The sequence below is a fragment of the Marmota monax genome, unplaced genomic scaffold, assembly GCF_021218885.2.
Source record: "Marmota monax isolate L192 unplaced genomic scaffold, Marmota_monax_Labrador192_F-V1.1 WCK01_AAM20220418_F8-fsc00002, whole genome shotgun sequence".
NCBI classification, from domain to species: Eukaryota; Metazoa; Chordata; class Mammalia; order Rodentia; family Sciuridae; genus Marmota; species Marmota monax.
Window position 1 is genome coordinate 38185949 of NW_026693571.1, and position 27569 is coordinate 38213517.

General features: G+C 36.8%; 2 protein-coding genes across 6 annotated transcripts in view; one reads left to right on the plus strand and one right to left on the minus strand.

Annotated features, from left to right (window-relative positions):
• The window catches only part of Arfip1 (ADP ribosylation factor interacting protein 1), a 121696-nt gene extending 112392 nt beyond the window's left edge, over nt 1–9304 (minus strand). For 2 of the 5 annotated variants that reach the window (XM_058583906.1, XM_046458869.2), the window contains exon 1: nt 9153–9304. The gene's annotated coding sequence lies outside the window, so the exon portion shown is untranslated. Of the gene's footprint in view, nt 1–9019 lie in introns of all 5 variants that reach the window. The other 3 variants (XM_046458868.2, XM_046458865.2, XM_046458867.2) reach the window with 2 other exon arrangements.
• On the plus strand, nt 9281–24925 carry Tigd4 (tigger transposable element derived 4). Its single transcript, XM_046458864.2, has 3 exons — nt 9281–9759; nt 19927–20017; nt 20373–24925. Exon 3 carries the CDS (start codon nt 20916–20918, stop codon nt 22452–22454), a length of 1539 nt encoding a protein of 512 aa, XP_046314820.1. The 5' UTR covers nt 9281–9759; nt 19927–20017; nt 20373–20915; the 3' UTR covers nt 22455–24925.
• The last annotated feature ends 2644 nt before the right edge of the window (nt 24926–27569 follow it).

The following is a 27569-nucleotide window of genomic DNA, read 5'->3' on the forward strand; positions in this document are numbered from 1 at the left end:
AACCATACCAAATAAATTCATTCAAAATTCATAGATAATTTTTTTAAATATTTATTTCTCAGTTGTAGTTGGACACAATACCTTTATTTTATTTATTTATTTTTATGTGGTGCTGAGGATTGAACCCAGGCCCTCGCACATGCTAGGCAAATGCTCTACCGCTGAGCCACAATCCCAGCCCCACAGATAATTTTTTTTCCAATGGAAAAAATTCATAGTAAATACCCTGAATATCACTTAATAGATACAGATTATTACATACAATGTGCATATACATCAATTAGTATACAGCCATATATTTCCTTGTTCTATCTGATGTGAGGGCCTAGAAACAATGACATCTCAGTAGTAATAAGCATACACAGAGCTCAGGTATTGGTTTCTAATCATTCTCTAAGAAAAGGAACCAGGGCTCCTTGGAGAAATGGCTGATTCTAGGACTGGGGCAGATAATATACATCAAGATGAGCCTGGGGCATGTTGTAGTGTAGGAAAATTAAAAAAAAAAAAATTGTTCAAAAGTCAAAAAGAAAATCACCATAAACCTCACAATGATGGGGGTATGTCACAGGAATGTAGCATTAACTAAAAGCACTCCAAATGGCCAAAGCTAGAACAATATGAGCAAAAAAATAAAGTACTACCAGATTATAACTCAGAGTACAAAATAAATATCCTTGAGTCAATACTGATTCAAATGAATAAATTAATAAATGGGAAGAAGAGATAAGTTTCCCTTATGGAATATTTCCCAAAAGTTTACATAAATATTTGACCCTAAGGAAACAGAACATAATTCCCATTCTCCAATTGTGTACTTCACTAAGAGATTCTCTTCCAAGAAGTACAATATACAAAGGAGAGGGAAAAACAGTAATTTCATAGTGGATAAACGTGACAAGCCAAGTGTTCAAGGTTTGACATCAGCAGTGCTGAAGAGTACTGACAGTAGGATACTCTCAATACATGATGGAAATGGCACTGTGGTCTTTTTCCCCCAAACACATTCATCAGTCTCATCATGAGAAAAACATCAAATAAATCGCAGTTGAGGGAAAGTATACAAATATCTGACTCATAATCTTCAAACCTGTCTAAAACAAGGACACAAGATAAACTGTCAAACCAAAAGAACACATGACAACTAAATAGATTATACTACCCTAGACGGGATCTTGGAACAGAAAAAGGATATGAGGGAAAAACTAAGGCAATGTGAATAAAATACAGATTTAGTTAACAATAATGTGTTAATATTGGTTCATTAATTATAACAAATATATCATAATAATGAAATGTGTTAATAATGTTAAAATAGGAAACATAATTATATGTCAATAATATAATATTATTTAGTAAGTATATTTATTAACAAATTTATTAATGAATATGTTCATAAAAGCTATGGGATACATACAACCTCTATACTATATTCACAATAAATCTGTTAAATTTAAAACCATCTAAAAATAAAAACTTACTATAAATAATCAAAGAACATGTTATATTTTATGTAACTATTAATAATCTGGTTCCGCATATTTGAAAAGCTAGTTGGCAATTTAACTCTTTTATTTTTTGGTACTGGGGGTTTCAACCCCAACCCCTTTCCTCACACCTTTTTTTTTTTTTTTTTTTGTATTGGGGATTGAACCCAGTGGCATTTAACCACTGAATCACATTTTTTGAGACAGTCTTGCTCAGTTGCTCAGGGCCTCACTAAATTGCTGAGGCTGGCTCTGAATTTTTGATCCTCCTGCCTCAGCCTCCAGAGCCACTGGGATTACAGGCATGCGCCACCATGCCCGGCCCAACCCTTTTTATTTTGCATTTTGAGGCAGGGTCCCACTAAGTTGCCCATGCTGGTCTCGACCTTTCAATCTTCCTGCATCAGCCTCCCAAGTTGCTGGGATTACAGGCATGTGCCACAGTATCCAGCTAGCTTCTACTATTTTAATGACTATGTTTATAAAAATTCATATTCAAAATCTTATATTACCGGGCTGGGGATGTGTGGCTCAAGTGGTAGCGCACTAGCCTGGCATGCGCGGGGTGCTGGGTTCGATCCTCAACACCACACAAAAAAATAAAATAAAGATATTGTGTCCACCTAAAACTAAAAAATAAATATTTTTTTTAAATCTTATATTACAAAACTCCATTTGCTGAAATCTTTACAACATCAACTTAGAAAATTAATGAATTGATATTTAGGGGTCAGGTCCTGACCTAGGTCTTAGGAATCCAAAAACGGGTGAAAAAAAGACAACTAGATATTTAGATATTGTTCCTACCTTCATAGGGTTTATAGGCCACTGAAGAGAAAGGCAACCTTATAATCAAATAAATAAATGTCATTTGTAGCTTTGGAAATGTATGATGTTATTACCTTATCTAGGAGGTTAGAATATTCCCTAAAGAAGCAAAACTTTAGCTAAGATGTGAAACTGGCATGACCAGGAGTTAACAAGTGAAGTGAAAGAAAAAAAGGAATGGTCCAGACAAAGAGAAAAGCATGTGCAAAAACAGGAGGGAGCTAACAAAATACAAAGGACTAACCTAGGCCAGCATGGGTGAAGTGGGGAGTTAGGCAGAACATGGCACTCGTGAGGCTGGGGAACTATGCACTGTTAAGGAGTTTCATTTTTACTCTAGAAGCAATGGAAAGCCGTAGAACAATTGAGGAAGAGAATGAAAATCAGACATATTTCAAAGTTAATTATTGTGCCTTCAGGATGGATAACAGATTAAAGAAGAGCCAGAAGTAGCCAAGAGGCTACTGAAATTTCAGTCAAGATAATGGTAACAAGCTAAAGTGGTGTTAGTGGGAATAGGAATAGATTCAAATGACACTTAGAAAGTAAGATTAATAAAACCTGTAGACTCATTTGATGTCTCAGGGAAAGGGATATAAGCATCACTCCTAATTTTCTTGATTATAAAATGAAAATATAATGGCATCTTTCACTTAAAAAAAGGAATAAAAAAAGAGGACAAGTGTTTGGGGGGTTGGAGAAGAAGGAAGGGAAATCAATTTAGTTTGATACATACTAGATTTGAGATACCTTTAAGATATTTAAGAAGTTGTCAATCAGACAACAAGATATATAGATCTAGAGCTCAAGAGAGAAAACACTCAAGTCCTGAGAAAAGCTGACATCTTTATCCTAGAAAAGCAGCTAACTATAATCCCCATGTATCCAAGAAAAACATTAGACTTAGACTTTGGCCATCTGGATTTAGTTAAAAAGCTGAGAGAGAACATGGCAATAATATTTCATCAGCTAAAACAAAAACTGCTAGGCACCATGGAGAACACAGGGATTTTCAAAATCTTACTTCAATAATATAATAATTATGTCAGGAACATATAGCATTTTAAAGTTTTAGCAGGCTGGCAAATGTTTTTGGTAATGTTCCAAACCTGCATTGTCCAATAAAGCAGCCACGAGGCAGCTACTGAGCACTGAAATGTGGCTGGTGCAACTAAGGAACTGAATTTTTAATTTTATTTTATTTCAACTAATTTAAACAGCCACATGTGGCTAGTTACTATCATATTAGAGCAGGTTTAGGGCTTCCTCATATATTTCATCTTCTTCTCAAATTAATTGGGAAGAGACATGAGGGTTAGAGGGACTGGGGAGTAGAGGAAACTTTTATTCTATCTGTGATTAGAATTTTTCTTTCAAGAACATACAGTATAGGGGCGGGGGATGAAGTTCAGCAGTAGAGTGTTGCCTAGCATGCACAAGGTCCTGGGTTTGATCCCCAGCACCAAAAGAACACAGAGTATATAGTACTTTCATTTTTATTTTTAATTTTAAAAGTAATCAAATGCTGTATATAAAAGTAGAAAGTAAGAAAGAGAAAAATAAAAATCATCTATAAGCCCATCTTTAAGAAATAATCTAGTGCTGGAGATGTAGCTCAGTGGTGGAACATATGCTTAGCACACAGAAAGCACTGGTTCCAGTTACCACCAATAAAAAAAAGAGAAAAGAAAAAGAAAAAAACAACAGGAGAAATAGTCTACAATTAACATTTAGCCATATATTAAGATGATCTACATTTTTAATCCTTTTGTTAGAATTACCTAAACACTAATGGCCCAATGGCCCAAGTTACTTTCTTTGAATTTTACTACATTTCTCTTTTAATCCACTTTTACTCAAAAAACTTGGAAATCCTGCTAAACTGCCATCATCTCAAAACTGTGAAGATAAGCCCTTGACAGTCCACTTGACCATTTCCTTTACCAGCACCACCACCATCCCCTGCCATCAATGACACACACTTTAACTGGAACTTGATCACCACTCTCAATGTCTTGGAATTATTTAATCACTATAGGATTTAGAAAGCCAGAGTAGCACTCAATAAATGATAACTATTATGGAGCTCTAGGTGCCTGGAAACTGACTCAGAAAATGGAAATAACAATCAAAGCAGATAGGGTCCTGGCCATCTTAGAGATTAAAGGTCCCTTCCTGAACCCCTAAGGATTCTTTCTACCTAGCACGTGAATTCTTGATCCATTGATCTTATACAAAGCACTTTACCTAAATCTCAATTTCTTCATTTCTAACGTGGCTATGGTATTTGTTCCACTAAATGACATGGCTGGAATAAAAATAGAACATATATGAAAGTGTTTTATAAATTATTACATGCTAAACAAACAAAGGTATTAAACATGGAGTAACATTTTCTTCTCTAGTGCAAACTTTCCAAGCAACATGCCAAGAATGTATTACAGATGTGCTAAAATACTGTCCCACTGTTTTATCCCCCAAAACTTTCAGAAAGCTAGGGAGGGCCTTGCTACAGACATCACAAATGTAAATAATTTTGTATGTGTGCTATGATGCAGAAAAGTTTGGAAACCTTTGCTCTAGAATTCTATCTCATGCTAGCAGAAATGGGGCTTGACCAACCGACTTTCCACTCTGAATGATTTTAGGCCTCACTCACAACTCTGTTGCTCTTACAGTACCGCTCCAAAATCTGTTATTGCTCCCCAAAGGATTAAAGAAAATCAATCATGAACATCTATTGCTGCTAGTTCAAAGCAATAGAAGATAAAAATGAAACCAAACAAAAACTCTTAGTTCAGAAAATAGCAATGCTAAAACTGTATTTTCACAAAAGAATTGAGCAATTACTAGTTTTACAACTACCTTCAAAGCCTGAAACATTCTAAAAATTTCGTGTTGGTAACAAATCTTTGTCTTTTGAGAAGAGATATGATTTCTTCCAAATACTGAATCACTGCGGGCTAGGGATGTAGTTCAGTGGTAAAGAATTTCCCCAACATGCACAAGATTCTGGATTCTATTCCCAGTACCACCAAAACAAATAAACAAAGCCCAATACCCAGTTATTCAGACTCTGGTGACTAAGGTGAAGTGACAAAGGTAGAAAAGAACTTTACCATATGTCTCAATATGAGTTAACAGTAGTATCAGAAGTGGATTTCAAAGCAGATTGCTTCTCAGAAGAACAGTATTCACTTAAATAGTATGTTTGTATCAGTGACCTGAAAAATTGTGCTCTATATGTGTAATATGAAATGATTGGCATTCTGCCATCATGTATAATAAATTAGAATAATTTTTTTTTTAAAAAAAAAGTATGTTTGTTAGGGGGAAAATAGTTTATAAAAAGATCATATGTTCCTTTTTAGGAGTCAACTGCTAACAGAACTAAGCAACACTTGCCTATGACCATCTTAAGACAAAGGTTTAGAAGAGATAGAGGAGAGGGGAATGAGAGGTAGGAGAAAGAACAGAAAATAAAGAGGAAAAAATACATACATATACTTTTGTCTCACAGAAAATAGTTGAGAATCTCATAGAGATATTAAGTGGCTTCTATGACTATGTAAATGTAGTAGAAACCATGTTAGATCCTTTGTTTTATAAAGCCTTTTTCATACATCCCAGAAGTAATGTTGGCATATATCTTTTAGATTATCATGGACCTTAAGTCATTATCTTCCAAAGTATGTGGAAATAACTCACTTTTTTAGTCTGTTCATCTATAGGTATATTACCTTAGGTTCCCTGCTTAATATATACCTTTTTCTACCCCAAGAGAAAGGTATATATTAAGCAGGGAACTATCCTGAAATTTGTTTATGCTTAAAGATGGGTTTTGATGTAAAAAGGTTATTATTTATAACTTATTTTCACATTTCCCACCCCTGTATGTCATTAAGGAACACAACGCACCCATAGATTTATATCCATCTTCATGGGAAAACCCTATAGATGACCACTCTATAAGCCCTGTTCAAGTTCACTTCTTTTTGTCACACTTTTCAGTAGGACATTCAAGTAATTGTTCATCCACTAAAGAGCAATAAAAGAAAAGACCTTTTCTTAATGTCTGACAGAAAATCAGGTGACATATCCCCAATTCATTCCTGAAAGAATGTAATGGAAACATAGTAGCTGTCTAAAGTAGTGTGCTGCCAGACACCTAGGATCAAATGCTGGCTCTATCAGTGTAATTCAGAACAGATTATTTTAGCTCCAGTTAGCCATTTGTATCAGTCTCTTCATCTATAAAAACAGGAGGGTTAGTCCCCTTACAAAGTTGCTAAGAGGATTAGATGAAATAACCATGTAAAGCACTTAGCATAAATTCTGGCACACAGGAGGCAAAACAAATGTAACTGTCACTATGGTGTTGGATATAATTTACCTTCTGAATTTGTCATTACCTTAGAAAGAAACTAATTTTAACATAACATTCTTTACAAAGTTAATGTTAACTGCTCCTCCAAGTTAGGATGCTATATAAAAGGAAGATTATTTTGTGAGCAAAATAAAACCAGAAACTGGTTAGACAGATTCTGATAAGCTGTATAAGTCCTCAAGTTCTAAAATTATATGAAATAAGGTTCAAACTTTTAGAACTTTAACCTTCAATCAAAAAACACTTCATGGGTTGGGGAATATAGCTCAGTTGTAGAATACTTGCCTTGCATGCATAAGGTAAGCAACATACACACATACACACACACACACACACACACACATACACACTTACTTGACAATCAATCAGAAAGTATGCACTCTAAAACTTGAGTTTGGAAAGATTCTAACTTACTCAAAAGAAAGAAACAATCATTAAAATATCTAACATAGTATGGAGGGAGAGAGTTTGTCAAGTTAAGCAGCAACATAACAAAGGCTTAGGATCCACACCACTGAAATATCTTATTTTTTCTTCCTTGCAAAGCTAGAGCCCAAGGTAAATACGAAGTGGAAAAACAAGAAATGAAAGAAAAGTACAACCAAAATTTAAATCTTTTACTCAGGTGTACCTAAGCACATCAATTTATTCATCCCTTGGATCACCAAAGCATTGGCTATAGTGTGCTTAGAAACCTCAAACCACAAAGCAGGAACTAAATAAATAGACAGTGTCACTTCCTTCTGTAAGTCTAGGAAGGAATGTAGACACACTGAAGTTATGAAGTACTTGGAGATTTCAATATCAAGTTGGAATCCCTGCATTCTACTCACCTTGGCCCCAAACAAGCCACTTACTGTTTGGGAAAATAACAGCTCCACCAAAAGCTGTGTTTTCACTGACTTCAGCAAGTCACTAAGTAGTGGTTTTAATCTATTTAGACATATATCTCTTTTGAGAATTTGAGAAAAGGAATGGACATTCACTCCAGAGGGGGATTGGAAAAAGTCACTCAAACAAAACCTGCCATATGATTTCAAGGACAGGGACCAAGAAGACCCCTGAAAATCCACAGACCTCAATTCATAGCTCAGAATCAAGTCAAATCATAAACTAAGGAAAACTAATATACTGATTTAAAAAGGAACCAAAGTAACTGAGGAAGCGATCTTAACCCAGAAAACAAATTTAGAATAGAAATATTGTCCATTTTCCCAGATAATGGTGTTGGACTTTATGGCTGGGAAAGGGCGTTGGTTACCTTGAACAAGGAAAACAAAAACGGAAGAAAAGTATGATTAAAACAGTACTAAAATATAGTTGACTGTACTCACTCTGAAAGAGCAGTAATGAAACGACCAATCCCTGCAGCTGGCTAAACGTAACCCATAAAGGGCTGGAAGAACATAACCAATCTGGTGCACCTTTCTGTCAACGAAGTTAATTAAATGGCAAACGTGAACACACCCTTCCAGGTGAAAGCACACGTTGAAAAGTCCTGCAGACCTTCCATTGTTTCCTTATCCATTAAGAACTGAGGAAGCATACTCTGGGAGAAAATAGAGACAAGAAACAGAAATCCTAAAAGGGTGGTTAAAGGATCTGCTGGAAGTGTAAAGCACAAACTTTTTTGAGATCAAAGAGCTCAAGGGGAAGATAACAACAAAGCCAAGGAAGCAATAATAAAGAGAGGAAAAAGTCTAGAGTTTAAAAACTGTTCAAAAGAAAAACTTCCTTTCCTAGACAAGTAAGCAGCAATAACTGGGCAAAGAGGGACGGACCAGAAGACAGAGCCACAAGTCCCTTTCTCAAACTCCAGCAATCTTTGGACGTCCTCACAAGCTCTTGGAACTTCCACGGGCAGGGCTCCTCCCTGCACTACTACCAGGCGAACCTCTCCAAGGGACTATCACTATCTCCCTTCCTCTCAACTGGAGAGAGGAAGTGGGGAAATGCAGACAGGGGAGGAGAGAAATGAAAGTTGGACACCAAGCCCGCAGGTGGCCCACTCCGACACTTCATCACGATCTGGACCCTGCAGCCCTCTTCCACTCATTGCATGCAAACCGAGGGTGCCGACCCAAAGGGCCGTCCTGCTCCCTCAAGCGACTGTTTCTGGGATACACTCGGCAGGACTGCAGGAACCACGGGGCCGAAACTGAAGGCAGAATACTGGCCAGATAGTGTACAGACTAAGGATAGAAGTGCTCGGGGAAAAGTCCGGAGAAGTGAAGCCCGAGGCAACGTGTCCGCCCTCAAAGCATCTTTCCCCCGCCTTCCCCCCGCCCCTTCCCCGGCGGGCCCGCACCGCCCTCACCTGTCTGCTGGGAACCCGGCACCTCTCAAGTAGAAGATTATCCTGCGGCTGCTCTCTGGAATCGCCTCAACCCCAGCAAGAAGTGAGCGGAAACGCGACCTGGACCTTTTCCTTCTTCCCCTCCCCCACGCACCTCGGATCCTCGGGGGCGGGGAGCAACTGCAGCTGTCACAGGCTCACACTGACCAACCGCCGAGGACACTCGGACCAGCGACCTCTCAACCCAGCCTCCAGAACCAGCACCAAGAGCAGCGAAGCCGGAAGTGAGAGGACCGGAAGTGGTGTTGTCCTTAGCTCTGGACGGCCTCTCTCTCCCTAAATCGGGCACGGCGCCTCCACGTCTCGATGGTGCCAGCGCGCCTCTCACGAATTTCCCTCCGCCCCTCTCCAGAGGCTGGCCCCGCCTCTCCGGCTGCGGCCCTAGCAACCACATCCGGGACTCCACTGGTGCCGTTGCCCGGGTAATTTTCTGGCGGCGGCTGAATGGTCGTGGATTCTGCGCTCGGCTCCTGAGGCGTCAGCCAGCGCTGGGAGCTAGCGGAAGGGCGCGCCGGCCTGCCTTGAATGGTCTCTGGGCTCCAGGAGCCCTCAGCGTCCCCTCTTTCTCACTCACAGGCCCTGGCCTCACGCGTTAGGCGTCCCCCCAACAGACGGTGCGCCGGGAGGGTGGAGGTGGAAGTAGCTTACCGCCACGCTACCACCGAAGAGCCAAAGCTGCTCAGCCACCGAAGAGCACGAAGGTTATACCAGTTCCGCGGGCGGGATGGGGGAGGGATGGAGAGAATGTGGGGACAAGGGAGCCGACGGGGTGCAGGCGCCCCCCCCCCCCTCGCTCTCCCCGTTCCCGGACAGGCCCCCTCCTGCCGCGCCCTCGCGCCCACTCCCTTTGGAAAACCCAGATCCCCGACTCCCGTCGTCTCTGAGCTCTTGCTACCTGCTCCGTCTTCGTGATCTGTAGCTACTCTGCTCGCGCCCTGAGAGTGGATCCCCAATAACCTTTCTTGGCTGCTCCTTTCTTTTGCCACATGACCGAGGTCTCCTTTCTTTGCTCGCCCCATTAAAGTAGATCGCTATCGCTGTCCTGTCTACAGAAACCGCGGAGCAATTCCTTCTCTCAGCCCTTCGTGGTTTCTTAAGTTGAAGCTCTAACCTGCAAAGGCACTCTCCCCAACGCCCAGCACTGAATGGAGGGAAACTGTGACTCCTCCTCGGTGGTGCTAGACCTACCTGAAACTCATTTACACATTGTAGCTACCTTTGTCCTAGGCGCTCATTTTTATTCTCATTTCGCTTGTAGAAATGCAAAGGGTAACTTTGCTCATGATGAAACTAAGCCTTTTTTAGACCACACTTCTCACTTTCCTTGTCACATTTGCTAACCGAGACTTTTTTAAACACTAAGTGACCAGAAGCATAACTCCCCCTCTACAGATTTCCAGAGAGCGTCAGAATAGTGAAATATTGCCGTACAGATATCTTCTCTAGATTCGTGTAAAATAAATACTTGTGACACCACCTCTTATCTCCACAAGTATCTCCACCTCTTAAAAAAACACTACTGAAATCCTAAAACAAATCTAGTATCAAGGGACTTTCTGTATCTTAAATGATTCTCTTTTCAAGAAAACAGCAAATATAAATGCCAACTCACACAAACCATAACTTAAGTTCTTTGGCTTATTGTGGATTTTTTATACTCAAAGCCATCCTCTTCTCAACCATAAGAAAAGGATTCCAATCTAGAATAGTGACTACTCTTATTGTGTAGGAAAAAAGTAACCTCAGAACTTGAAGCTAAGTTCAAGTGTTATTCCCAAAGTATCCCAAGGATGACTTGGAAGAAGTGCATGGTAGTGCCCAGCTGGGCTTGAACAGTTTTGGCAATGAGTGCATTAGTATTTGAGCTGGCTGTATCCTTAAGCATTTCTGCTTTCTGTCTCTTTAGTTTGGAGGTACTTAACTTTGCTAAAATCTCTTAGTCTGTTAGAGGTTTTTCTTATGCTAGGAAGGTGAACAGTTGCCTGGGTAATTTGCTGTTAGCAGAATAGTTTCCTTGGAAGCTGCTGATGGTTTTGATAGAGATTCTCAAGAACTGGAACTGCTCAGAACTAATGCTAATTTATCCTTGTAGAAGATGCTATTTATTATGTCGGACACCCTTCAATACAGTGAGATTCTGGTACTGAGCATGAGTAATCCACATCCATGGTATTACAGTTCTACAGGGCTATACACAGGTTTAATCTTTCCATGATTTCTTCTACCCCTAGGAAATTAGAATGCAGGTGGCTCTAAGAAAACACAGAAAGGTACTTCACTTGATGATGGAAAATTATGAAAGTGTGTGTGTCCTTTGTAGTAAAGGAAGCAGCAGCTAGTGCTTTTGGGGTCTGGGGAAGTTTTTTTATTTCGTTTTGTTGTTTTTGTTTGTTGATACTGAAAGACTTATTTTAGCCTAGTCCTGCTTAGATAGAGACATATTTTCTCTTTCCTCCTTAATTTCCCTCCCTCCTTACCTTCCCTACTCCCTTCCTACCTTTCTTCCTTCTTGCTGTCTTTTGCTCTAGATTGGGAAATTCTGCCTATCTATTCTATTTAAAAAGAAAAGATTACTAGTTTTCTCTCAGTTGACCTGTTCAGAGAAGTAAGAAAAGGGGGAATAGCTACCTTCACTTATGACATGGAGATTGCCCCCCATGAATATAGATACTGATATGAAGGTTTAGTTACATAGCATTTTATTCAGCTTTTGAAAAATTAGATCTTATATATTCAGTAGGCTTGTGGAGAACTCCGGTAGACTGTCTTTCATTAGTGACCAGTAGCCTATCTTTCATTTAGGAAAAGAGGCAGCAAGTTAAATATTTTTGGGGTGGGGTGGGGAGATACCAGGGATTAAACCCAGGGGCACTTAACCACTGAGCCATGTCTCCAGCCCTTTTTTATATTTTATTTAGAGACAGAGTCTCACTGAATTGCCCAGTGTCTAGCTAATCTGCTGAGGCTGGCATTGAACTCATGATCCTCCTGAGTTGCTGGAATTACAGATGTGAAGAATATTATTTTTAATCTATTCTACATAAATGAAACATGCAAGTGACTTTTAACTCTAATTTAGATATTGAATACTGTATATTGCTTATCAATATTATTTACTGAAATTGCTACTTCAGATCTTTTATATAGGAATTCTGGGGATGTCTCAAAAGTTTCATTGTTCATCAGAGGCTCTTTCAAATTTAGTTGATCACACAGTGTAATCCTCTGGAATGAAACCCGTGAAGATGCTGAATAATGGAACTATTTAAGAAGCCCTAAAATAAGTAAGGTACAAAGTAAAGGTGTATGGTGTGAGTTACTAGGACTTATTACATTTTTTAAAAGTTTTGGGGCTGGGGATGTGGCTCAAGCGGTAGCGCGCTCTCCTGGCATGCGTGCAGCCCGGGTTCGATCCTCAGCACCACATACAAAGATGTTGTGTCTGCCGAAAACTAAAAATAAATATTGAAATTCTCTTTAAAAAAAAAAATGTTTTATAGTAGGTATATGTACAACTTCATTCAATTATAAAAAGACTATACTTGTATACCTGATGAATTTATTGATGTTAAGGCTCTCAGTATCACTTTTTTCTAAAAGTAGGAGAGTTCTCTTATGCACTTATAACAACAGAGGAAAGTTTCTCAGGTGATCCTGTCACATGCTTCTACTCAAAAACCTTGAGTGACATTTGTGGCATGCTGAATAAATTCCTTATCCTAGCATTCAGTTCTTACCAAGGTCTGACCCCAATCTTACTTTCCAGTATATAAGTAGAGTATAGTTCAGAGTCAACCAAATGAATATTCCTTTTTATACATCTAGAGGGAGAGTGTTTATTTAGCCAACTAATAGATACAGATATTAACATAGATATGAAGGTTTAGTTACATATAAAACTTCTATTTATTTATTGGCACTGGAATTCAACCCAGGTCCTCATGCATGCTAGACAGGCACTCTAACTTGAGCTACATGCCCAGCCCACATAAAACTGTTTGATATGCTTCAAACTGCCCTATAATTTCCTTCTTCCATGTTTCACTCTCTAGTCTTACCAACAAAAATGTTTTCTTATCTCTTCTTACCTGCCACATACTTTTTATTTGAACTCAGATGCTACTTTATGTCTTTTATCATGGCCACATCTCCAGCCCTATTTTGTATTTTATTTAGAGACAGGGTCTTTCTGAGTTGCTTAGCACCTCACTGTTGCTGAGGCTGGCTTTGAACTTGCGATCCTTCTGCCTCAGTCTACAGAGTTGCTGGGGTTACAGGTGCGCACCACCGTGTCCAGCTTATAAATCCATTTTTTTTTTATCCTGCTTGTAAGAGTTAATTTTCCCACTTTTTTTCTCCCACAGCCCTCAGTTTGGCCCGTTTTAGTCTTTCTTATACTAGTGTCTCTGCATATCTGTTTCCCATGATCCTTCTTGGGAGACTGAACTTTAGATTCATTTTGTTCTCTCACAGCACCAGGAATCTAACTCTGTTAAGTTCTAGAATACCAGCAATTGCTGGTATTTAGAATAATGCTATGGGCAGGATTAAGTGGACATAGTTGCTGTCTATTTGTGGAAGACAAAGAATGAGTGTTTTCTTCAGTTTGGAAAGTAGTTGATTTTCCTGCAGAGGGCTATAAACTACTGATAAAAGGAGAGTAACTGGACAGTCATGGTGGCACATCACCATAATCCCAGTGACTTGGGAGGCTAGCCTCAGCAATTTAGTGAGACCCTATCTCAATAAAAAATAAAAAGGACTGAGAATGTAGCTCAGTGATTAGCTTCCCTGGGTTTAATCCCCAGTACAAAAAAACTGAGTAATTTACTACACCTAGAAATTCTGAATGAAAAGAATGACAGGTTTATGTTTCTTCATACTGTTTTTTTTTTTTTTTTTTAATGATAACCTGGTACAAAAAGAACATTAGAATTGTAAAAAAATTAACATAAAGAGAAAAAAACTGAATTTAGGTACAATTCAATTATATTTAGGTATAAATTCAATTATCCAGGAACATTTGATATTTTGGTCAGTGTCTTTTTTTTTCATATATATATATTTTTTTTCCTTAATAATTTATTATTAAGAACCTGTGTTTTCTGGCATTGAACACTGTGGGACTAGCTATGAGCCTTTGTCCTTATGTAATTTTTAGTAGTTGGTGATATATAGTTTTGTATTTTTATTTTTTTAATTTATTTATTTTAATTAGGAATATATGATAGCAGAATGCATTTTGATTCATTGTACACAACTACAGCACAATTTTTCATTTCTCTGGTTATACGTGATGTAGCGGTGCCCCATATGTAAAGTCATACATGTACCTGGGTTAATAATAATGTCCATCTCATTCCACCATCTTTCCTTCCCCCATACCTGCTCCCCTCCCCTTTGCCCAATCAAAGTTCCTCCATTTTTCCCATGACGCCACCCCCCCATTGTGGATCAGTATCCATTTATCAGAGAGAACATTTGGCCTTTGGTTTTGGAGGGATTGACTTACTTTGCTTAGCATGATATTCTCCAGCTCCATCCATTGACCTGCAAATGCCATAATTTTTATTCTCTTTTAAGGCTGAGTACTATTCCATTGTGTATATGTACCACAGTTTCTTTATCCATTCATCTATTGAAGGGCATCTAGGTTGGTTCCACAGTTTAGCTATTGTGAATTGAGCTGCTATAAACATTGATGTGGCTGTGTTACTATAGTAAACTGATTTTAAGTCCTTTGGATATAGACCAAGGAGTGGGATAGCTGGGTCAAATGATGGTTCAATTCCAAGTTTTCTAAGGAATCTCCATTCTGCTTTCCAGAGTAGTTGCACTAATTTGCAGTCCCACCAGCAATGTATAAGTGTGCCATTTCCCCCACATCCTCACCAACACTTATTGTTGCTTGTGTTCTTGATACCTGCCATTCTGACTGGCATGAGATGAAATCTTAGAGTAGTTTTGATTTGCATTTCTCTAATTACTAGAGATGTTGAACATTTTTCATATATTTGTTGATCGATTGTATATCTTCTTCTGAGAAGTGTCTGTTCAGCTCCTTAGCCCATTTATTGATTGAGGTGTTTGATTTTTTTTAATTTGTTTAAAATTTTTGAGTTCTTTATATGTCCTGGAGATTAGTGTTCTATATGACGTGTGTGTGTGGCAAAAATTTGCTCCCCAAATGTAGGCTCTCTCTTCACCTCATTGATTGTTTCTTTTGCTGAGAAGCTTTTTAGTTTGAATCCATCCTATTTATTCTTGCACTTTAGGAGTCTCGTCAAGGAAGTCAGGGTCTAATTTAATGTGATGAAGATTTGGGCCTACTTTTTCCTCTATTAGGCACAGCGTCTCTGGTCTAATTCCTAGGTCCTTGATCCACTTTGAGTTGAGTTTTGTGGTGGTGAGAGATAGGGGTTTAGTTTCATTTTGTTGCATATGGTTTTCCAGTTCTCCCAGCACCATTTGTTGAAGAGGCTATCTTTTCTCCAATATATGTTTTTGGCACCTTTGTCTAGTATTAGACAACTGTATTTATGTACCATTGGTCTACATGTCTATTTTGGTGCCAACACCATGCTGTTTTTGTTACTATAGATTTGTAGTACAATTTAAGGTCAGATATTGTGATGCCTCCTGCTTCACTCTTCTTGCTGAGGATTGCTTTGGCTATTCTGGGTCTCTTATTTTTCCAAATGAATTTCATGATTGCTTTTTCTATTTCTATAAGGAATGACATTGGTATTTTAATTGAATCTGTATAGCGCTTTGGGTAGTATGGCCATTTTGACAATATTAATTTTGCCTGTCCAAGAGCATGGAAGCTCTTTCTATCTTTTAAGGTCTTCTTCAATTTCTTTCTTTAGTGTTCTGTAGTTTTCATTGTAGTCTTTCACCTCTTTTGTTGATTCCTAAGTATTTTATTTTTGCATTTTATAGTTTTGAATTTTTTATTTTTAAAATATTTTTTAGTTGTTGATAGACCTTTATTTGATTAATTTGTTTATTTATATGTGGTGCTGATAATCGAACCCAGTGCATCACACATGCTAGGCAAGAGCTCTACCACTGAGCTACAACCCCAGCTCTGTATTTTGATTTTTTAACTTAATGTATCGTGGAATTTTCCTTAAATTATTAAATAATCATTGTCCTTTAGAGATTCATCATATGACAACATATAGATAGATATTCTTTATATTATATATTCTGTTGTACATTTAGGTCATTTCCAATTTTGTCTATGATTATATACCAACAATGTGAGGAATGTTTTTGTTTGATCTGGGAAACTCTAAGATGACCTTCAGTAACCCTTATCTTGTATTATGTAAACATGATAGGATAACACTCCCATGATTATGTTACACACAAGGGGATTTTGCAGATGGAATTAAGGTTACTAGTCAATTGACTGAGTTCTTAGAAAGGGAGATAATCTGAGTGGACCTAACCTAATCACAGGAGCCCTTTAGAAGCAGATAAGTATGTCTCACTGACAATAAAAGAAGTCAGATTCAAAGTGTACAAAAGATGGGACAGGAAGACTGTTCTCCTATGTGAAATGAAGAGGGCCATGGACAAGGAACTGACAGGGTCCTAGGAGCTGAGAGTGCTGCCAACAGCCGACAAGAGCAACAATAAAAAAAGCAGTGGCCTCAGTTCTACAGTAAAGCAGATCAATTCTGCAAACAATCCTGATGAGCTTGGAAGCAGGTTCTTTCCCAGAGCCTAGCTGACTGACATCATGATTTCTACTTTTTGAGACCCTAAATAGAGGACCTAGTTGAGCCCACCTGGACTTCTGACCTACAGAAGTGTAAGATAATAAATGGTTGTTGTTTTAAGTCACTAAGTGTATGGTAATTTGTTACATAACAATAGAAAATTTAATACATTTGTAAGAAATTATTTCTATAGCTATAATTTCTTTAGGGATAAAATCCTAGATAGAGATATTCTGAATAAAAAGTTATGCATGTTTTGTAAGGTTTTTGAATCATATTACTAATTTGCCCTTCATAATCCTTATACCAATTTATGTGCCTCCTGACAACCAATTACTAGACTGTAGCAAACACCAGCCACTGCTATTCTGAGAAGCCAAAACAAAAAGTGTCTCCTTTTTTTAAAAGAAGATTTATATTTGTCTATTTCTAGTAGGGTTGGCCATTGTTTTCTTTACTGGAGTTCATTTGCTAAGTCTTTTGGTGAATTTCTTATTCTTCTTCTGTGGTTATCTTTATTAATATTGAGAAAATATTCCCTAACTTGTAGTACAGCATTTCTCTGCTGTTTTTTTTTTTTTTTCCCCAAGGGGACAATGATTAATGAGCTTGACAGAATGTGTACTTCTGAGAAGTATTAGTCACTGCCATTAACCCCTAGAGGAGAAATATATATACATATATTTATACATAAATATATATACACATATAAACATTTACATATATAGATATATAGAGATAGATAAGACATATTACTGAGGGAGATCAGAGAATACCCATTTTGTTGATTAGGCAGTACTTTCCTAGGGAAAAAGTCTAGCTTGTCTGGATTGGCATTAGATTGTTTTAGGAATATATTGTGTTTCACCATGTATTTGCTATTTTTTAAAATATTTGTAGATGGACACAATATCTTTATTTATTTATTTATTTATTTATTTGTTTATTTATTTATGTATGTATCTGGTGGTGAGGATCAAACCACCTGCCTCACAGTCGCTAGGCAAGCGCTCTACCACTGAGCCACAAACTCATCCCCACAGCTTTGCTATTTTTGAAGGAAGTAACACTGTTAATTGGCCAGGGGAACTAATATCTTCCTAAAGATGTCATTCTTTTTGATATGATCAAAATAACCCATAATCTCTGATTATATATACAGGTTGAGTATTCTTTACCCAAAATTTTTTGGACCAGAAGTATTTCAAATTTTGGAGTTTTTCAAATTTGGAATATTTGCATGGACTCTATTGGTTCAACATCCCCAATCCATAAACCCACTGAATTTCAGATTCTTGGATTAGAGATAGTCAAGCTGTATTATATTGCTCTAAGCAGGATGGGGTAAGAAGAAATTCAGGTTACTTTTTCTGTAATCCTTCTTGTTTGAATGATAGGATTTATTTCTGGCAAAATAAGGTGGAAGGGAAGGAGAGAGGAGTTGGGAGATGTCCTTTTTTCTCTTAGTAATTTTTGTCTTTTTTTAAAATACTGGTTATTGCTATCAGTTTCTGAACTTTGGTATCTTCCTAATAGGGGCAAAACATTGTTTTTATTTTGAAATATTTGCAGATTTACAGGAAAATATATCGTGAGAACCTATACTCAAGCAAGATTTTTCTTTTCTAGCCAAATGGTCAAGTCTTACTTAGAAAGGTTAGCTCCCCTGTCAGTTGGATTGGGTTGCTATTTGTGTTTACAGAATTCATAATGGCCTATATTTCCATGGAGGCCTGATGTTGATACATACACACACACACACACACACACACACACACTCCTATATATCTCATATATATATGATCGTATTTCATAAATATGATATATATAGATGTGTGTGTGTGTGTGTGTGTGTGTGTGTGTATGACCAGTTTTGTCTTTCTCATTGATTATCTGGAATAATATAGATACTGAATCAATTTGGAATCCAAAACCCTAGGCTACCATTATTTTGAAGACCTTGTAGCAATTTAAAAAATAAAATAAAAGAGCTCCTTTGTTGTAATTCCTATGATAAAATTACTTCTTTGTGTTGGACAACAAAGGCAGAAGAACTTTGACAAAAATCAAAAAATAAAAAAAGGTAGACATGTCATCTGGGAAACCCAGAAGCCCAAGCAAGAAGAATGGGCTGCTCACTCTCTCCCACAACACAATACCCAGGAGTTGGCTTCTTGTTATCTGGGCCACAGAAGGCGCAGAGCTGGTAGATTCTGGTGAGGGAGCTATTGACTGGGAAGAGAGAAGTGAGCCCTGTGACTGTTCTCTCAGGACAACTGGGCTTAAGAAGTGCCCTGCTTTTGCTGGATATTCAATTTGGGATTTTTGCTTCCATTTACAAGTAGGATTTTATAAAATCCCTGAACCGTCACACAGCTGAAAGGACATAAGAAAGAAGATGATGATGAAATCATCACTCTACATTTGTTGGACTGGGCCCTTCCTTAAAGATCAAAAACTATATTAAGTGCAACCCTATGAGGTAGGTCTTGTGGTCATCGCCACATGACTTGATAAAGGAAGTTGAGACTCAATGGTTAAGTAAATGACCTAGGATTCTGTACTAAACAGTGGAATCACTTCTCAATTCACATCTGTCTGGTGCCAAATCCCATGTCCTTATATTATGAGAAATCCCTTTTTTTTACACTTAGGAAGTAGAGCTAGTAAGACCCCTAGTCATACTACTTCCTTCTCTTAGTCTAGGACTTTTTCTGCATTATGTCCTCTTAATAATTTGTTTATTCCTATGCCTTTTCTTCAGTATCTCTGGCCTACATACTTTCAACTCATGTGTCAAATTGATTCAAAAGTTACTGGATTTTTAAGCTTTTAGATAGAGCAAAGTCTAGATCTTTAAAAATGGAATTATCAATCCCTTAATTTTATTTTATTTTTTTTTTTTAGTGAAGTGTTTCTACCAGACTCCTATAAAGGGGACACTGTCTCCCATGTGCTATTAAAAGTTGAGCCTTGTGACTACTGTCTGTTTTTTTTCTTTTAGAGAAGTCAGAGAGTGCAGTCTGTGACCTCATGTAAAAAATAGCCACCAAAGATCTATCCAGAATCATTTTTAGTTCTTTAATTTTGGTAAGCCCACATTTTCAAAACAGATTAAATTTGTCTGATTTCTTTCAGAAGTATATATTACAAAGGATTCAACGGCAAGTGAGAATTCAAATGCACGAAGCAGAGCCAGAGAGCTTTCTAAGGAGAAACTATTCAGGAGGTAAGCACTTCTCCTGGAAGCTTTGGTTATTGTATTTCAGAAACATCTTTCTATTCATTTCATTGTTATTAAGAGCATAATAATTTTTTTTTTAAAGAGAGAGTGAGAGAGGAGAGAGAGAGAGAGAGAATTTTAATATTTATTTTTTTAGTTATCGGCGGATACAACATCTTTGTTTTGTATGTGGTGCTGAGGATCGAACCCGGGCCGCACGCATGCCAGGCGAGCGCGCTACCACTTGAGCCACATCCCCAGCCCCAAGAGCATAATAATTTATATGAACATTCTTTTTGATATTCAATTGACATTGCTAAAATTTCTGCTTTTTTTTTTTTTTTTCACCTTCACTTTCCAGAGAGAGAAGATACACAGGCAAGTTCTGGAAGGATTTTCATTGCTACCCTTGAAGAGACTTGGAAATTAATGGGCAACATTTTACATGAAAATTTTTGAGCATTTTTTTCTTCTTATCTGGCGGGCCTTCTGCAGAGAATTAATAGGAGGTTGAATGCGCACATGGATAAAATGGATCATCTTAAAGGATTGCAGTTCCAAAAATATATCAGCAGGACTGGACAGGTTTGACATAATGAGATTTCTATTCTAGCTTGACTTCTGGAACTCTGAATAAACTATAAACTGAGCTACACAAGGTCTTGCAAAGGGAGTTTCTCTTCTAAAACATTCTAGTTGAGCATAATATTTTTCTTCTTCAGATCTTTTGAAAAGGGATTTTTAGTCACCAGTTTCCTAAGGGGCAAGACTATCAGACATTTACCATGTTTTAATATATGAAGTGGGATAGAAAACAGCAATCTTTATACTACTGAAAGACAATAATTGAAAGAAATGGACAGCAGGAAGTAGAGGAGAGCTTTCTGTGTACACACTGACTGAGATGGCAGAAGCTCCTGTGGAAGCCTCAACTCTGCCTGTAACAGTAAAGAAAAAGAAGAGTCTATCCATCGAGGAAAAGATCGACATCATAAATGCAGTGGAAAGTGGCAAGAAAAAAGCAGAGATTGCAGCTGAATATGGAATAAAGAAAAATTCACTGTCTTCTATTATGAAGAATAAAGACAAAGTTCTAGAAGCCTTTGAATCTTTGAGATTTGATCCAAAGAGAAAAAGACTGAGAACTGCTTTTTATACAGACCTAGAAGAGGCATTAATGAGATGGTATCGAATTGCTCAGTGTCTAAATGTACCAGTTAATGGTCCAATGTTGCGTCTAAAAGCTAATGATTTTGCCCAGAAACTGGGACATAATGACTTTAAGTGCAGTAATGGCTGGCTGGATCGTTTTAAATCCAGGTATGGTTTAGTATTCAGAGCTCAACCTGCAGAAGCTTCAGGTGTATCAGTAGACCCTTCAACTGTGTGGTACCAAAATATACTTCCTTATTATTTAAGTGATTATCATCCTAAAAATGTTTTTAATGTAAAAGAGACTGGACTGCTTTATCGAATGTTACCTACAAATACATTTGCATTTAAAGGAGAAACATGTTCAGTTGGAAAGTTGTGCAAAGACAGGATAACTCTGGTGGTTGGTGCAAACATGGATGGCTCAGAAAAACTTCCTTTGCTTGTCATTGGAAAAAACAAAAATCCACATTGTTTCAAAGGTATAAAATCATTGCCTGTACATTATGAAGCTAACAGAATGGCCTGGATGACTTCAGACATATTTGAACAATGGATGCAAAAGCTTGATGAGAAATTTCAAGCCCAGCAACGAAGAGTGGTGATTTTTGTGGATTCTTCCCCTGCACATCCAGAGGTAAAGAACCTAAAGTCCATTGAGTTAGCATTCTTTCCATCATGTTTATCTTCCAAATTTGTAGCTATGAAACAAGGTGTTATTAAAAGTCTTAAAATCAAATATCGACATTGTCTCATCAAGAAATTTTTAAGCTCTGTTGAAGATAGTAGGGAATTTACATTTTCATTACTAGATGCAGTTGATACATTGCATCTATGTTGGAGTACAGTAACCTCAGAGACTATTATTAAAAGCTACGAAGAAGCAGGATTCAAATCTCAAAAGGAAGAAAATGACCCAGCCAATGCAGAGAGAGACCCTGGTCTTGATTTGGTCACCCATGCTCTGGGAGCAGGAGTGGAATTTCCTGAAGGTTTGTCTATAGAGGAGTATGCTGCCCTGGATGATGACTTAGAGACGTGTGAAGCAGTACCAAACGATGAGTCAGAATGCACTGAAGAAAGTCAGCCAGATGAAACTGGATTTTATACTTCAGATGAAGAAGATGATGGTGGATCTTTAGAAACTGAACTTCCTTTACCATCAAAAAATGAAGCACTAACCGCTTTAGATACTCTTAAAAAATTTCTTAGAAGTCAAGACATGAATGATGGACTTCATAATTCTTTAGCAGAACTTGAAAATTTTATTAACCCTTTACCACCTAAGTAATTATTTGTTATATAACATCTGAAGACTAAAAGCTTTTCCTGATGTAATTTAATATATAAGGTATGTAAAGGAGAAATACCATTTAAAGATAAAATATGAAAACCTAGTGATCTTTGGTTTAATTGCAAAACCCTTGGTGTGAATAGCAAAGCTCCCTAGTAAATAATGATTAATTAAATAAAAATACTGAATTATATTCAGTAAGGTTTTAGGGAGTAGAAAATATTTCAGAGTTATATATGTCAAACATGAAAAGAATGCTTTAGCTCTAATTCACACACATGGAGCATCATTGCTATTTTTTTTTAAATTCAGATCATGTTCTAGAACATTTTAATTTATCTACCTAGTCTAAGAAACAAAATAGCTTAGATATTTATTTTTATAGACATATGCCATATGTATTCTAACTACATTTTTAAGAATCAAATATTACAGTAGTTTTAATTTATTTTTCTTATATCTAGCTAACCTTTCTAAAAAGAAATTATGAAGAACTACTGAAAATAAATTCTGACATACCTATACACCAAAATGATTAAAAATATATCTTATTATTTTCAAGCTATAATAAGGGCAAATGAAATGACCATATTAGGTTTTGTCATCTATAATCAGAAGATATGGGTCTTTCTTAAATGTGTGTGTGTGTGTGTGTGTGTGTGTGTGTTTAATAGAAAAATCTTTGTTGAAACATTTATTAAACTCATGATTTTATATTTTAATAAGAATACTCTTAAAAAGTAAATGAGAAGATACATATGCACTACTAGAAAAAAATGTGGTGCTTAGATATTTTTCTAATGCTAATAGCTCAAGCTTTTAATTTATAATATTGAATTATTTTCTTGATTTTACTGAATCTTGTTGTCAGAAAAAATGAAATATTCTTTCAGCATATTTGATGTAATCAGTCCTTTTTTTTTCCTTCAAATTTAATGGATAACATTTTGGATTAAAATTTTGTTTGAAGAAGTTTTATCTACCAAATGTTTTCAAATACTGTGTAAAATTGTTTAATCTCTATAAAATAGTCTTGTAACAGTCAATAATTATAACAGTGTATCAGACTTTTTCTGTTATTAAATATAAACACTATGCTTACTTATTACAGATAATTTAGTGTCCCTTTGGAAAGTATTTTGTAAAGATAAAACATACAGATTATATTTGTTATGAATTATTAATCTGCCAACAGATGACACATTTGGAAGAAATTGTTGTAGAAAGCATTTTTATTTTTCACTGTTGATTTACTCTGCTTTTGAGATTTACTAATAAGACTGACAAATGTTTTCGTATGTTTTAGAGTGAAATATCAATTGTTTAAATTAAAAAGATTTTATTTATGATTTACTTTAAAATTTTAATTTAGTAAAATTGTGGACTTAAAGGTGTTCTTAAGCCCCACTCATAACTATAATATCTCACATATTATGAGCCCTCAATCATTTTTTTTCCTTCTCCACTTGATGCCTTTTGATATTTGATTATTTCAGATATTCTGTGATATAAGAATTACTCCCATATTTACAGATGAGGAAGTTAAAACTTGGAAAGATTAAATGATTTGTTTAAGATTTCAGAGCCCAAACTAAAATCCAGCAGTTCCTCATCACCCGGTCCTACATTCCCCTAACTATATACCACAATGTTCCTAACCTGTTCTCTTTAAAAGAAAATTCCATTATTTTACCCTTAATTTAGGAGATTAAAAGACAAAGTATTCCAGAGAATACACTAGATTCATGCTAATAGCACTATTCACAAGATCTTATCCAAGTACACATAATAATGAAATACTGAGAGATATTCTGATTTGGTCATTCTATACCACTCTGTGTGGTTCTATTTAAATAAATAACAATTTCCAAGGTGCTGAAAGCACCCACTCTTTCTTTCCTATATGATATTATACATTTCTTATTGTAAATACTTCTGAGATGTAATAAATCTAAAGATAGTAAAGTTAGAAGTTACATAAAATTTGATTAAGAAAAAATGCCTGTGGGTTTAAATTCAAAGATAAGCTTGTTAAGTTGTTAACGTTGTTCACGCCTGTGTGGTTTATAAGATGTATACATTTAAACAATTTTTGGAACAAAAATTTTAGAAATTAACTTTTCCTAGGATGTAATCACTGCTACATACCTCACTCCTAATTTTTCTTCTCTATACATAGTCAGTACAAAGTAAGAATTAAATTAAATGTTTTTTCCCAAAAAAAAACAACTCAATTTACAATTTGCCTGGTTTTAAAATGTGGTATTATTTTCATTGTTCTTGCATTATATTTTTACTATTTAACAATGTGTTTTTGATTCTACTTCATCAAGAACAAGTCTCTTGTTGAATTTGGGACATTATTTCACTACCTGTGGCTAATGAACTTCTAGTGAAAGGCTTAGTTCAGAATGAAGTAGGACAATGAGTAAATCAAAGCTTGTGGGTTTCCTGTTGCCTGCTTACCTTCTCACCTGGACCTGATCTCAAATTTCAAACCTTCCTTTCGCTGTGTACAAGGCAGATTAATTGGGGGGGGAGGGGGAAGGAGGGAGCATTAAAACCAACACTTCAGATGTTAAGAGACGCCCTGGGGCTCCAGCCCTGTAGGACTGGTAGAGAGGTTTGCCTGTAGGAGAGGCAGCACCACATCTGCTGCAGGTTCCCACTCCAGGGTTGGGCCTGATCTCTGGAGCTACCCGAGCTCAGCACAGCATGGCAAAAGTCAGCCCGGAAGCTGCAACAGTTGCTAAGGAAGATCCCACTACTTTTAAGACAGAAAGGCCTAGGTTGGAGGCCCCAGTGTGCACAAGAGGTCTCAGAAAAGGTTTCTTTCGGTGAAATAAATCAAGCTTTAGCTCTACTTCCTTGTGAAAGACACCCATTTGTCTGAATCTTAATTTTATCACCCATAAAATAAGAGTCACAATACTTCATTTGTATTTATTTTGAGAATGAAAATTTTGTATGTGAATGTATTTAGGAAACTCTAAAGGAATCAAGTATTCCACAATTCTAAGCAATAACCAGAAAAATGCTTCTATGCTACTACTTCCAAATATGCCCAGATATTACACAGTGGTGCTAAATTATTGATGACCGTGTTTTCTTTCTTTTTTTTTTTTTCTTTCTTTCTTTGGTGCTGTAGGCCTGGCACATGCTAAGCACATACTCTACCATTGAACTATGCTCCCCAAAACCCCAAAACCCTAGTGACAGTTTTATTGACGTTGTGAAATGAAATAAGGAAGCCAGCATTTTTAGAAATGTTCAGTTTATTGAGAGTTCAGAAACTTCGTTTTGGATGAGGAACAAAGATGACTTAGAAACCTTAATTTTTCCCGAATTGATCCTTCTGCAAAGCAATACAATAAGTGCTCATCACAGAGTAGCCCTTTCTGTTGCCACATTAGCTAATTCAATTGTCCTGTTTGGGGGCTGTAACAAACTTGTGAAACCTAGGGTAACCTAGAGTCTGGAGACACACTAAATAATAAATACACCACTAAATCAGTCTGCTCATTCTTCCATGATGGTACTGGAGACAGAATTAAACAACCTAAATTTATTTTCTCACAGTCTGGAGACTGGAGATCAGGGTGCCACGGTGGTCCATATCTGATGAGGGCTATCCCCTTGGGTCTTGGGCCTTTTGACACTATGCTCACATGACCTCTTTGTGTGAGTATGGAGAGAGACCAAGCTCTTTGATGTTCCTGTTGTCATTTCTTGAGAACCACAAATAATCCTAATTACCTCCCCATCTCCAAATATTACACTGGGGTTTAGGGCTTCAACATATGAATTTGGGGGGCGGGGCACAAACATTCAGTTTATAACAACCACCTAGTATAAGTAAATGTTTTCACATATTTAATTCCCATTTGCTAAAAGCTAAAAGGGCATGCATATTTTCAGAACTCATTAATCAGCTTTAGGAAACTCTAAAGGAATCAAGGTATTAGCAAGAACTTTAAGATTTATGAAACATACCTTAAAGAAATAGAAACATTTTATGGCTTTGAATAAATGAGAAGACTCAATATGAAAATGTCAGTTTCCCCTAAATTAATCCCAATCAAAATCCCAATAGTTTTGCTGAAAACTTTACAATTCAAATTTTCATTTGTAAGAATAAGTGTGCATCAATATCTTAAAAAAATTTGAAAAATAGAAGTAATGAGTAGTTGACTACCAGAAGCCAAAACAAACAGATGGATTATTTAGTAACTATTATTGGGGGAATTGGCTAACTCTACAGAATTTTTTGGAAGTTATACACCAAAATGAGTCCTGAAAGGATAAGATTCTTATTAAAGGAATAAAGGAAAGAAACAAACTTGTAAATACTAGAAAAAAAATCAATGTAAATATTTTAATAATCTTGTAATAAGGAAGATCTTTTGAAAAGTATACACTCAAGGAAAATACTAATAAAAATAAAAATGTAAAAATACTAATGGAGCCATACACAATGGTTCTCATCTGTAACCCCAGGGACTGGGGAAACTGAGGGAGGAGGATTGCAAATTCAACATCAGCTTCAGCAAGACCCTGTGTCAAATAAAAAGGATCCAGGCATGTAGCTCAGTAGTTGAGTGCCCCTGGGTTCAATCCGCAGTTCCAAAAAACAAACAAATGGGCTAAGTGGGTGATATGTACCTGTAATCCCAGCTATTTGGGAGGCTGAGGCAGGAGGGTAGCAAGTTGAGGTCAGCAGGTACAACTTAGCTAGACCTTGTCTAAAAATTTTTTTAAGGGGCTGAAGGTCTAGCTCAGTGGTAGAGTGCTTGTCTAACATTTTCAAGGCCCTGGGTTCAATCCCCAGCAACAACTCCCCCCTTCCCCAAAAATCCTCTAATGATTAATCAAAGTATGAAAATATTTTCAACATCACTAGAAATCAAAGATGTTGCAAGCAAAACAATGGAATATCTTTGTCTTCTTTTAGTTTTTTGAGAAAAATTTGGCCTGTCAGACAAAAATTTAGAATAACAAATGAAGATAAGAGCATAGGAAAATGGGTGCACTGTTGTAAAGATAAATCTATTATGAATAGATGCATTCTTCTGTTATTATAGCTGACATATGTTAACTGTTTACCAATTGCCA

Bases quoted from the DNA above. Each gene is read 5' to 3' on its own strand.
- Tigd4 (XM_046458864.2), top strand. From the start codon at position 20,916: ATGGCAGAAGCTCCTGTGGAAGCCTCAACTCTGCCTGTAACAGTAAAG.